This window comes from Entelurus aequoreus, linkage group LG22 (genome assembly GCF_033978785.1).
Source record: "Entelurus aequoreus isolate RoL-2023_Sb linkage group LG22, RoL_Eaeq_v1.1, whole genome shotgun sequence".
Lineage (NCBI taxonomy): Eukaryota > Metazoa > Chordata > Actinopteri > Syngnathiformes > Syngnathidae > Entelurus > Entelurus aequoreus.
This window is the reverse complement of record NC_084752.1, coordinates 42199972-42213406: the sequence shown is the minus strand read 5'-3', so window position 1 is coordinate 42213406 and position 13435 is coordinate 42199972. Positions and strand designations below refer to the sequence as shown.

The 13435-nt window shown below is 33.9% G+C and overlaps 1 protein-coding gene across 1 annotated transcript in view; it reads left to right on the top strand.

Moving 5' to 3' along the window:
* LOC133639438 (lipopolysaccharide-responsive and beige-like anchor protein) overlaps positions 1-13435 on the top strand; it is a 93708-nt gene that overhangs the window by 31441 nt on the left and 48832 nt on the right. The window contains exon 5 of the mRNA XM_062032727.1: positions 663-818. Coding sequence (XP_061888711.1) covers positions 663-818 — 156 coding nt within the window. The remainder of the gene's footprint in view (positions 1-662; positions 819-13435) is intronic.

The window sequence follows — 13435 nt, the reverse complement described above, 5'->3', positions numbered from 1 at the left end:
TCACATGTGAATAATGCTGTATAATAGACTGTATTTATATTATTCACATGTGAATAATGCTGTATAATAGACTGTATTTATATTATTCACTTGTGAATAATGCTGTACAATAGACTGTATTTATATTATTCACATGTGAATAATGCTGTATAATAGACTGTATTTATATTATTCACGTGTGAATAATGCTGTATAATAGACTGTATTTATATTATTCACATGTAAATAATGCTGTATAATAGACTGTATTTATATTATTCACATGTATAATAGACTGTGTTTATGTTATTCACATGTGAATTATGCTGTATAATAGACTATTTATATTATTCACATGTGAATAATGCTGTATAATAGACTGTATATTACGCACATGTGAATAAAGCTGTATAATAGACTGTATTTATATTATTCACATGTGAATAATGCTGTAAAGTATTTATTGTCTATTGTGAGTGAACTGTGGTGCTGAATTTCCCCCAGGGATCAATAAAGTACTTTATATTCTATTCTATTCTATTCTATTCTATTCAAACAAAAACAAATATTTGATATAGTTGCTTGGCGAGCGTCCTTCCAGCCTTCACACACAATGTTTAATAAAAATGAGCGTCTTCTACCTTTTATAAATGATATATATCTGTGTCCCTCCCCCCCCCCAGCCAGCAACGTAGGGAGTCACCGGCGCCAGATTTCGGACCTCCTGGACCAGAGCATCCAGATCAGCTCGCAGTGTTTCGTGGTGACGGCTGACAACCGCTTCATCCTGCTGTGCGGATTCTGGGACAAGAGCTTCAGGATCTACTCCACAGACACAGGTGAGAGAAGTATGACATCGCTATCGGCTCAAAGTCAACTGTAGGTCACATCCCCGCGGATTTAGCGCTTTATAAAAGACTGCAGACTGAAGACCAGGGCTGGTGGAAATGTGCATGGTAAGGCCATTAATTCCCCAGGAGGTCTGCATGGGCTCGTGTCTCTGTTCTTCTCTACAACATGCACCCTTATTGCATTTCCACATTAACCCTAATACCCGAAAGTCAGCTGTGAACACAAGATGGCTCACCAGGCAAATTGGAGCTTGATGACCATGAAATGTGCTGAACCCAATCATGCCCTGAGGGACGTACCCAGCATGAAGGAGAGGCTCCCTTATGGCCTTTACTCTAGCGCCATCCTCAGGGTGCAGGGAATAGAAGGTGATCACTGCTGCTGTTGGTCTACACGACATATAGAACTGGGGTGTCCAATTGGTTTTCATTGAGGGCCACATTGCAGTTCTGGCTGCTCTCAGATGTTACATGTTACAGTGAATATTTATTCAATATAATATGTAATCGCCTCACACAATTCCCTATAGATCTCCATTATTTACATACAAATTGATGGATAATGAACTTGCTTTTGAAGTCATAAGTGAAGAGGGCAAGCATACAAAAATGTTATAAAAAATATGTTAATGATACAGAGGCGTTGCAACTTCTTCCAACAAGGACCACATAATAAAAAGTCAAAGTATGTTGATATGTTTTGATTTTATTACATTACAAAACGTCAGAAAAAATGAACATTTGCGCGATGTTGTGATAACATTTTACTCAATAACAGTCACAAATTTACAATAAAAGCTTAACATTTTGGCAATTTTATGAAAAGAGTCATAACTTTACTCGACAAAAGTCACAATTTTATAAGAAAACTTTAAAATTCTGGCAACATTATAATAATAATTGGACGTTTTAGTTAGCAAAATGATGACAAAAGTCATCATTTTACTCAAAAAATGTCACTGTTTTACAAGAACAACAAAAAAATGGGCAATATTGTCAGAAAAGTCAGAATTTTATATGACAAATGTCACCATTTTGCATTAAAATTTTGCAAAAAATGCTAAACATACATACATTTAAGGTCACAGCTTTGTGGTATAGGTCAGTGGTCCCCAACCACCGGGCCGTTCAAGAAATTAAAAAAAAAAAAAAAAAAAAAAAATATTTTATTTTATTTTTTTATTTTTATTAAATCAACATAAAAAACACAATATATACATTATATATGAATATGGATCAATACAGTCTGCAGGGATAAAGTCCGTAAGCACACATGATTGTATTTTTTAATTAAAAAAAAAAAAAAAAAAAACAAATTAATTTTTTTTATTTTACCCTCCACCACCCCCGCCCCCCAGGTCCGTGAGACACATTTTCAAGCGTTGACCGGTCCGCAGCTACAAAAAGGTTGGGGACCACTGGTATAGGTGACAATGTGTACTATGAATTATTACACATGCAAATACAAACCGTAAAAATCAATAAAAGAGCAAAAAGACATAGTCATGAGAAAAAGCTGACATTTTGTAATGTAATAACTAATAATATACTTTCACTTAAAACACAAACTTCACACTAAATTTTATCTTTAAATAAAGTATTATTAATGTCCTTTTTTTGTGTGTTTTTTTTTTTTTTTTTACAAAATAAAAATCCAAAATCCAAAATGCTAAACATACATACATTTAAGGACAAAGCTTAGTGTCAGCTTTGTGGTATAGGTGACAATGTGTACTATGAATTATTACACACACTGCAAAAAGTCAGTGTTCAAAAACAAGGGAAAAAAATACAAAAATTAGGGATAATTTATTTGAACTAAGCAAAATGATTTGCCAATAGAACAAGAAAATTTGGCTTGTCAAGACTTTCCAAAACAAGTAAAATTAGCTAACCTCAATGAACCCCAAAATACCTTAAAATAAGTATATTCTCACTAATAACAATTGCATGTCTTTTAAACACTATAATCTTGCCAGTAGAAATGTATTTTGTCAAATGAGTGTGTCTCACACACAGACACACACACGCGCACACACACTCTTGTATCTGTTAACTTCTTGAGACCTCAGAAAAATGCCTACCTCTGGTATTATAATAAAAGTCAAAATTTTACAAGAAAAAAAGAACATTTGTGCGATGTTATGATAAAATTTTACTCAATAACAGTCACAAATTTACAATAAAAGCTTAACATTTTGGCAATTTTATGAAAAGAGTCATAACTTTACTCGACAAAAGTCACAATTTTATAAGAAAACTTTAAAATTCTGGCAACATTATAATAATAATTGGAAATTTTAGTTAGCAAAATGATGACAAAAGTCATCATTTTACTCTAAAAATGTCACTGTTTTACAAGAACAACAAAAAAATGGGAAATATTGTCAGAAAAGTCAGAATTTTATATGACAAATGTCACCATTTTGCATTAAAATTAATAATTTTACTCGACAAAAGTCACAATTTTATAAGAAAACGTTTACATTTTGGTAACATTATAATAATAATCGGAAATTTTAGTTAGCAAAGTGATGACAAAAGTCATCATTTTACTTAAAAAATGTCACAAGAACAACAACAAAAATGGGCAATATTGTCAGAAAAGTCAGAATTTTATATGACAAATGTCACCATTTTGCATTAAAATTAATAATTTTACTCGACAAAAGTCACAATTTTATAAGAAAACTTTTCAATTTTGGTAACATTATAATAATAATCGGAAATTTTAGTTAGCAAAATGATGACAAAAGTCATCATTTTACTTAAAAAATGTCACAAGAACAACAACAAAAATGGGCAATATTTTCATAAAAGTCAGAATTTTATATGACAAATGTCACCATTTTGCATTAAAAAGTAATAATTTTACATAAAAAAGTAATAATTTTACGTGAAAATATTACAGAAACCGAAAGATAATGAGAAATTGTTCCAAATTTTATAAGAAAAAAGTCGACACATTGTAAGAAAAAGACTGCTTTTAGCTAATTAATTTTTATTTATGTTTGTAATCTGTTTTTAATATTCATTATTTACTTCAAGTTATCATATATGTCTTTATTTACATATTTATTTTATTTTTTTAATTAATTTTGGCCAAAGGGGGCGCATTTCAATTCCTTACACAACCGGGGTTTGAACTCACAACCTACGTCGATGTCAGATTGATATCAGTATCTGCATATAATCAAAAATCCAATATTAGTGTTGCGTATGAATAATATTGTCACCTATAACAGGAAAATTACACAAAGTTCTGTCTTAAAATACATCTGATTTGTTTTTATCATTTTTTACAGAATTAAAAAAAATTAAAAAAAATGGCCCCCTCATGTTCTGACTTTTCAGTATGCATCTCTTGGTGGAAAAAGTTTGGACACCCCTGATCTAAAGGAAATGACCATTGCCAGATGTTTTGAACAAACATTTAATGATATGATAACATTAATACTGCATATGTCAGATTGTGTGGGAAATTTGAAAATAGTTACTATTAACACTTACCGTATTTCCTTGAATTGGCGCAGGGAATATAGTATTCGCACGTCTAGAATTACTGCCGGGTCAAACTCGTTTCTCAAAATAATTAACGCATGCTTGGCCTTATCGCCGGTTCATTATTGAAGCCGGATCAAATTCGTTTTGCAAAATATTAATTTTATTATCGCATGTCTATAATTTTCACCGGGTCAAACTCGTTTCGCAAAATATTTAGCATATGGCTAGAACTTCCGCCGGGTCAAATGCGTTACGTCACGAGTGACGCTTTACCTGTCCTCATTTTCAAAATGGAGGAAGCTGCTTTCAGTAGTTTACAATCGCACAAAGGAAAAAAGATAAAGAGCTATTCAGTAGGATTTAAGGTCCAAGCTATTGAATACCGGCACAGTATGTTAAAGAGAACAGTAAGCAGCTATGTTTTATTAATATACCGTAGCTGCGTGTGTCAAATACTGTATAAGTCATTAAATGACTCCCGCCTCCTGGTGGTAGAGGGCGCTGCCGCGCTAGTGATCCTTCTTGCGACTTCCGGTACTGCAGAAGAAGTGAACACACAGCAAGAGATTTTTTTTTTTTAACAAGGAGGATTACATACCGGTATCTAAAATAAAACAGTTTTCTAAACTGGACTTTCAATGGAAGCAGGAGGTAATAATTAAAGGAATATCTCCATCGAGACAGAGAGACTTTTAAAACGGAAAAAAGAAAATAATGAAGACTTCTATAAACAAGTTATCGATGCTTTTGGTCAGAAGGAGCTGCAAATGGACTCCATTTATAAGTACAGGGAAGACCATAATAACGTTTTTTTTAATTAAATGTGCTTTTCATGATGGTATGCTTACATCACACTCAAAGCGCACGCCAAAATTTTATGGATTCCTTTTGGTAAACGCCGGCGTGAGAAGAGGTTTTAAAATAATTACCGCATGCACGGCCATCCCGCAGGCTTCCGGTAAACGCAGGAGTGACAGGAGGTTTTAAATTAATTAACGCCCCTGCGGCTATTCAAGGAAATACGGTACCTTAAAATTGTATGACTATTAGCAGGATGCAACTATAATGAATATTACAACTTTATTCATATAATAATGCTAATTTTGCTTGAACTTATTTGAATATTAGGTTTAAAAAAAATAAGAAAAATAATCCATCCAAATAATTGATAATGTCCAGAGTCGGGACCCGGGGTGGACCGCTTGCCTGTGCATAGGTTGGGGACATCTCTGTGCTGCTCACCTGTCTCCACTCGGGATGGTCTCCTGCTGGCCCCACTATGGACTGGACTCTCACTATTATGTTAGATCCACTATAGACTGGACTCTCACTATTATGTTAGATCCACTATGGACTGGACTTTCACACTATTATGTTAGATCCACTATGGACTGGACTCTCACACTATTATGTTAGATCCACTATGGACTGGACTTTCACACTATTATGTTAGATCCACTATGGACTGGACTCTCACTATTATGTTAGATCCACTATGGACTGGACTCTCACTATTATGTTAGATCCACTATGGACTGGACTCTCACACTATTATGTTAGATCCACTATGGACTGGACTCTCACTATTATGTTAGATCCACTATGGACTGGACTCTCACACTATTATGTTAGATCCACTATGGACTGGACTCTCACTATTATGTTAGATCCACTACGGACTGGACTTTCACAATATTATGTTAGATCCACTATGGACTGGACTCTCACTATTATGTTAGATCCACTATGGACTGGACTCTCACTATTATGTTAGATCCACTATGGACTGGACTCTCACACTATTATGTTAGATTCACTATGGACTGGACTCTCACACTATTATGTTAGATCCACTATGGACTGGACTCTCACACTATTATGTTAGATCCACTATGGACTGGACTCTCACACTATTATGTTAGATCCACTATGGACTGGACTCTCACACTATTATGTTAGATCCACTATGGACTGGACTCTCACACTATTATGTTAGATCCACTATGGACTGGACTCTCACAATATTATGTCAGACCCACTTGACATCCATTGCATCAGGTCTCCCCTAGAGGAGGGGGGGGGGGGGGGGGGTCACCCACATATGCGGTCCTCTCCAAGGTTTCTCATAGTCATTCACAACAAAGTCCCATTGGGGTTGCAAGTTTTTCCTTGCCCGTATGTGGGCTCTGTACCGAGGATGTTGTTGTGGCTTGTGCAGTCCTTTGAGACACTTGTGATTTAGGACTATATAAATAAACATTGATTGATTGATTGATTGATTATTATTATTATTATTATTATTCTTTCATTGTACTTAATTTGAGTTAAAAATGTCCCCAAAATAAAGGTTGGTTATAAAGTGGTGTGCACAGATAGGACAAGACTAGAGATGGAAACACACACACACACACACACACACACACACACACACACACACACACACACACACACACACACACACACACACACACACACACACACACACACACACACACACCAGGTCAGGGGTCCTAAATGAAACTGTCCACAGCTTCATAGCTTTTTGCTCTTTTCTTCTTCCTGCACTCACAATCCTCCACACATCTGATTCCATTTCACCAGGACAGCCCCCCCACCCTCATTCCTAAAAGGGGGAGGGTGTGTGTGTGTGTGTGTGTGTGTGTGTGTGTGTGTGTGTGTGTGTGTGTGTGTGTGTGTGTAAGGATGGCTCTATTGTGTTGCTGCCACGGGGGTGTACAAGTGGAACGCGAACACACTTTAATCGCTCAACAGCTGCCACCGTCAGGTCCCTAAAGCCCCCCGCTCTGGGCTAAAAGGGGGTGGTGCGGGAGGTGGGGCGGGAGGTGGGGCGGGGTCCTTGAACAATTACAAAGAGCTGATTGGTACACATGCAGCAAACATGTAGCAATTTACTTTATGCGTGCGTGTGTGTGTGTGTGTGTGTGTGTGTGTGTGTGTGTGTGTGTGTGTGTGTGTGTGTGTGTGTGTGTGTGTGTGTGTGTGTGTGTGTATGTGTTTGTGTGAGTGTGTGTTCGTGTTCTGGCAATGCTTACTTAATGGGGACATCGCTCTGTTTACACAGTCACTTTTAGGGGACCTCTGACAGTATGGGGACAAAAAAACAGGTGCAAAATGGTGACATTTGTCATATAAAATTTTGACTTTTATGACAATTTTGCCCATTTTTTTGTTGTTCTTGTGACATTTTTCAAGTAAAATGATGACTTTTGTCATCATTTTGCTAACTAAAATTTCCGATTATTTTTATAATGTTACCAAAATTTAAAAGTTTTCTTATAAAATTGTGACTTTTTCGAGTAAAATTATACATTTTAATTCAAAATGGTGACATTTGTCACATGAAATTCTGACTTCTATGACAATTTTGCCCATTTTTTTGTTGTTTTTGTGACATTTTTTAAGTAAAATAATGACTTTTGTCATCATTTTGCTAACTAAAATCTCCGATTATTTTTATAATGTTACCAAAATTTTTAAGTTTTCTTATAAAATGGTGACTTTTGTCGAGTAAAATTATAAATTTTAATGCAAAATAGTGACATTTGTCATATAAAATTTTGACATTTATGAAAATATTGCCCATTTTTTTGTTGTTTTTGTGACATTTTTTAAGTAAAATGATGACTTTTGTCATCATTTTGCTAACTAAAATTTCCGATTATTATTATAATGTTACAAAATTTTCAAGTTTTCTTATAAAATTGTGACTTTTGTCGATTAAAATTATACATTTTAATTTAAAATGGTGACATTTGTCATATAAAATTCTGACTTTTATGAGAATTTTGCCCATTTTTTGTTGTTCTTGTGACATTTTTTGAGTAAAATGATGACTTTTGTCATCATTTTGCTAACTAAAATTTCCGATTATTTTTATAATGTTACCAAAATTTCAAAGTTTTCTTATAAAATTGTGACTTTTGTTGAGTAAAATTATAAACTTTAATGCACAATGGTGACATTTGTCATATGAAATTCTGACTTTTATGACAATATTGCCCATTTGTTTGTTGTTTTTGTGACATTTTTTGAGTAAAATGATGACTTTTGTCATCATTTTGCTAACTAAAATTTCCAATTATTATTATAATGTTACCAAAATGTTAGTTTTCTTCTAAAATTGTGACTTTTGTCGAGTAAAATTATTTATTTTAATGCAAAATGGTGACATTTGTCATATAAAATTCTGACTTTTATGACAATTTTGCCCGTTTTTTTGTTGTTTTTGTGACATTTTTTAAGTAAAATGATTACTTTTGTCATCATTTTGCAAACTAAAATTTCCGAATATTATTATAATGTTACCAACATTTTTTAAGTTTTCTTATAAAATTGTGACTTTTGTCGAGTAAAATTATAAATTTTAATGCAAAATGGTGACATTTGTCATATAAAATTCTGACTTTTATTACAATATTGCCCAATTTTTTTTTGTTCTTGTGAAATTTTTTGAGTAAAATTATGACTTTTGTCATCATTTTGCTAACTAAAATTTCCAATTATTTTTATAATGTTACCAAAATTAAGTTTTATTATAAAATTGTGACTTGGTTGAGTAAAATTATAAATCTGAATGCAAAATGGTGACATTTGTCTTATAAAATTCTGACTTTTATGACAATATTGCCCATTTTTTTGTTGTTCTTGTAAAACAGTGACATTTTTTGAGTAAAATGATGACTTTTGTCATCCTTTGCTATCTAAAATTTCCGATTATTATTATAATGTTACCAACATTTTTAAGTTTTCTTATAAAATTGTGACTTTTGTTGAGTAAAATTACGACTCTTTTCATAAAATTGCCAAAATGTTAAGCTTTTCTTGTAAATTTGCGACTGTTATTGAGTAAAATTTTATCATAACATCGCACAATTGTTCAGTTTTTCTTGTAAAAGTTTTACTTTTATTATAATACTAGAGGTAGGCATTTTTCTGAGGTCTCAAGAAGGTAACATACAAGACGGTGTGTGTGTGTGTGTGTGTGTGTGTGTGTGTGTGTGTGTGTGTGTGTGTGTGTGTGTGTGTGTGTGTGTGTGTGTGTGTGTGTGTGTGTGTGTGTGTGTGTGTGTGTGTGTGTGTGTGTGTGTGTGTGTGTGTGTGTGTGTGTGTGTGTGTGTGTGTGTGTGTGTGTGTGTGAGAGAGAGAGAGTGAGAGAGACACACTCATTTGACAAAATAAATTTCTACTGGCAAGATTATTTATGTTCTTTTAAATGATGAATTTTTCTAGATATTTAGCTTTTTCCCTTGTTTTTTTAAGAATCACGCACAATTTTTTTTATTGACTTTTTTCTTTGTGTTGCGTCGTTTTCTTTAAAAAAAAAAAAGTAAAAAATGATGTTTCATTATATAATAATACACAGATACATTATATGTTTATCTTTTTTTGTATCCCCTTACTGTGTAAATAGTCATATAATTACCAGAATAAAGTTGTAATTGCAGGATCATAGTTGGACTGGTGCTAAAAATATTTGTAAAAATATGATAAAATTGTGTATATTTTCGGAGATAAATCTAAATATGACAACTTTATTCTCTTGATTTGTGGGTTTTTTTTTATGATAAAAATAACAATGTTATTCTTTAGTTGAGTTTATTATTATTTCTTTGGTCAGTGGTAAAAAAAAATTTAAAAATACAGTTTTACATAAACAAACAGTTGTACATTCATAAATTGAAAATGTTGCAGAGCGAAAGGGTTTAGGCTGAAGTCGAACACTTATTGCGCCTAACCCTATAAACAATGTCAAATAGCTTCCAAAAAATATAAAAAATTTACTTTGCACAACATATTATAAATACACCTTGTACACAACATAAACACTGTTCAATTACAGTATATACACATAGTCTCCTGACAGTGCGCTATTTTTCAAAGGAAAAAGAATAAACTATATCACATAATTTGTGTAATTTGAGGGATTTTATGAAAAAAAAGGATTTATCAATTTAATGTTAATTTATTTTCTTTTGACTTGATTGTGGTAGAAGTCTAACCTTTTTCTAAACAGTGTATTCATTTTTATCATACAGCGACTATTAGGGCTGTGAATCTTTGGGTGTCCCACGATTCGATTCAATATCGGTTGTTGGGGTCACGATTCGATTCAAAATCGATTTTTTTTTTCTCAATTCAACACGATTCTCGATTCAAAAACAATTTTTTTCCCGATTCAAAAGGATTGTTTATTCATGGAATACATAGATTTCAGCAGGATCTACCCCAGTCTGCTGACATTAAGGCTGCAGCTAACGATTATTTTTCTATCGATTAATCTATAGATTATTTTTTCGATTAATCGGTTAATCTATAGATTATTTTTTTCGATTCATCTATGGATTATTTTTCCTTTTACCGGTTATTTTTTATTTTATTTTATTTAAAATGAAGATGAAAAAATAAAAGTAGGCCAGTTTTTTCAAAAGGCATGGCTTTTATTTACAAAAAAAAAAGTATGGCCACTCAGTCAACATTGACAACAACATGACAAAATATTCTGTAACAATGTAAACATTTAAAACGTTTAACATTTAACAAAATTAAAAGTAGTTTATTTGCTTTTTAATGTGCAAATATAAAAGTCAACATCCAGTGCAAATCTTAATATTCTGCAATAGTATAAGCATTTCAAAAGTAAAAGTATTGCTTATTTTGCTTTAAAATGTGCAAAAATAAAGATAAACATCCAATACAAAAAAGTGCAAAACGAAATATTCTGTAACAACAGTGTAAACATTTCAACAAAAGTGAAAGTATTGCTTATTTGCTAAAATGTGCAAAAATAAAGATAAACATCCAATACAAAAAAGTGCCAATCTAAATATTCTGGAGCACTGTAAACATTAAGTATTGCTTTTAAAATGTGCAAAATAAACATCCAGTCCAACACAGTACACAATAACCAATTCTACTCATTCCAGTGAGTGACTAACAGTTGTAATGAAGAAAGGTTAGCATGTCTACTTGCTTTGGTTCTTTTCTTGTTTACAATATTCCCAGCAGCTGAAAATAGGCGCTCAGAAGGGGTCGATGTGGCTGGAACTGAGAGCTAATTAGCCTTCACCTCAAGCCAGGACTGCGAGTGAGCTGAGCTGCAGTTTAAGTTTCTAGAAGGTCAACGGGCTCATAGTGGTGTTACTAGTAGTTGACTGGGAGGTGTTTATTATCATTTGGGGAGAGTCCGCTGCCTGATGCTCACCTGCTAAACACCTATCTGCTCCACGCTGAAGCGCTGACTACATGCGCTATGAATACGCACTGCTGATTGGCTGATAATGCTTCGTGTGTACCAATCAGATGGTTGTGTGGGTGGGACAATGCTGCGTGTGTACCAATCAGATGGTTGTGTGGGTGGGACAATGCTGCGTGTGTACCAATCAGATGGTTGTGTGGGTGGGACAATGCTGCGTGCTGAGACAGAGGCAGGAGCAAAGCAACTTGTTAAGACTTTAGCAGCTAAAGTTAGCTTTAGCTTAGAAACTCGTTCGGTACAGCCCCGTACCGAAACGGTTCAATACAAAACACGTACCGTTACACCCCTAGCAGATACAAATGACACATTCATGTTTTTGTGTAATGATGACAACGTATGCTAACGCGGACGATTGACTAGTTGATGGTTGATGGTTTTCTTTTCAAATGTTCGTTCAAAGCCGTTGTGCTGCTATGATAGGCCATTTCCGCTCGACACACTGTGCATACAACAACATTATTAGGCTGTGTATTGAAATACTCCCACACTTTTGACCACTTTTGGCGTGCGTTTTTCCCCTCGCTCGCATAGTCTGCTTTGCGCTCCGCCATGACGGTAGTGTGACGTAAATATGCGACGCGTCGACGCACAAAAACGGCGTCAACGTATTTACCTAACCGATTACGTCGACTACGTCGACGCGTCGTTTCAGCCTTAGCTGACATGCAAGCAGAGTAGTAGATTTTTGTAAAAAGCTTTTATAATTGTAAAGGACAATGTTTTATCAACTGATTGCAATAATGTACATTTGTTTGAACTATTAAATGAACCAAAAATATGACTTATTTTATCTTTGTGAAAATATTGGACACAGTGTGTTGTCAAGCTTATGAGATGCGATGCAAGTGTAAGCCACTGTGACACTATTGTTCTTTTTTTATAAATGTCTAATGATAATGTCAATGAGGGATTTTTAATCACTGCTATGTTGAAATTGTAACTAATATTGATACTCTTGTTGATAATATTCATTTTTGTTTCACTACTTTTGGTTTGTTCTGTTTGTGTCTCCTCTCAATTGCTCTGTTTATTGCACTTCTGAGTGTTGCTGGCTCGGGTTTGCTTTTGGAATTGGATCGCATTGTTATGGTATTGCTGTGTATTGTTTTGTTGGATTGATTAATTTAAAAAAATAAAAATAAAAAAATTGTTTTTAATAATAATTTTTTTTTAAATAGATTTTTTTAAAAATGAGAATCGATTCGGAATCGCACAACGTGAGAATCACAATTCGAATCGATTATTTCCCACACCCCTAGCGACTATACTCTCCTAATTAGTTAAAAATAACATGTATTTATAAAATAAATGCAATTATATGTTTTCCTGTAAAGATGTGACTTTATTAAGGTTATGCTTACCATATCATAACTTTAATCTCATATGTAAATATGTTATTTATATGATATTAAAGGCCTACTGAAATGAATTTTTTTTTATTTAAACGGGGATAGCAGATCTATTCTATGTGTCATACTTGATCATTTCGCGATATTGCCATATTTTTGCTGAAAGGATTTAATATAGAACAACGACGATAAAGATTGCAACTTTTGGTATCTGATAAAAAAAAGGCTTGCCCCTACCGGAAGTAGCGTGACGTAGTCAGTTGAACATATACGCAAAGTTCCCTATTGTTTACAATGATGGCCGCCAGAAGTGAGAGAGATTCGGACCGAGAAAGCGACAATTTCCCCATTAATTTGAGCGAGGATGAAAGATTTGTGGATGAGGAAAATGCAAGTGAAGGACTAGTGGGGAGTTGAAGCTATTCAGATAGGGAAGATGCTGTGAGAGCCGGGGGTGACCTGATATTCAGCTGGGA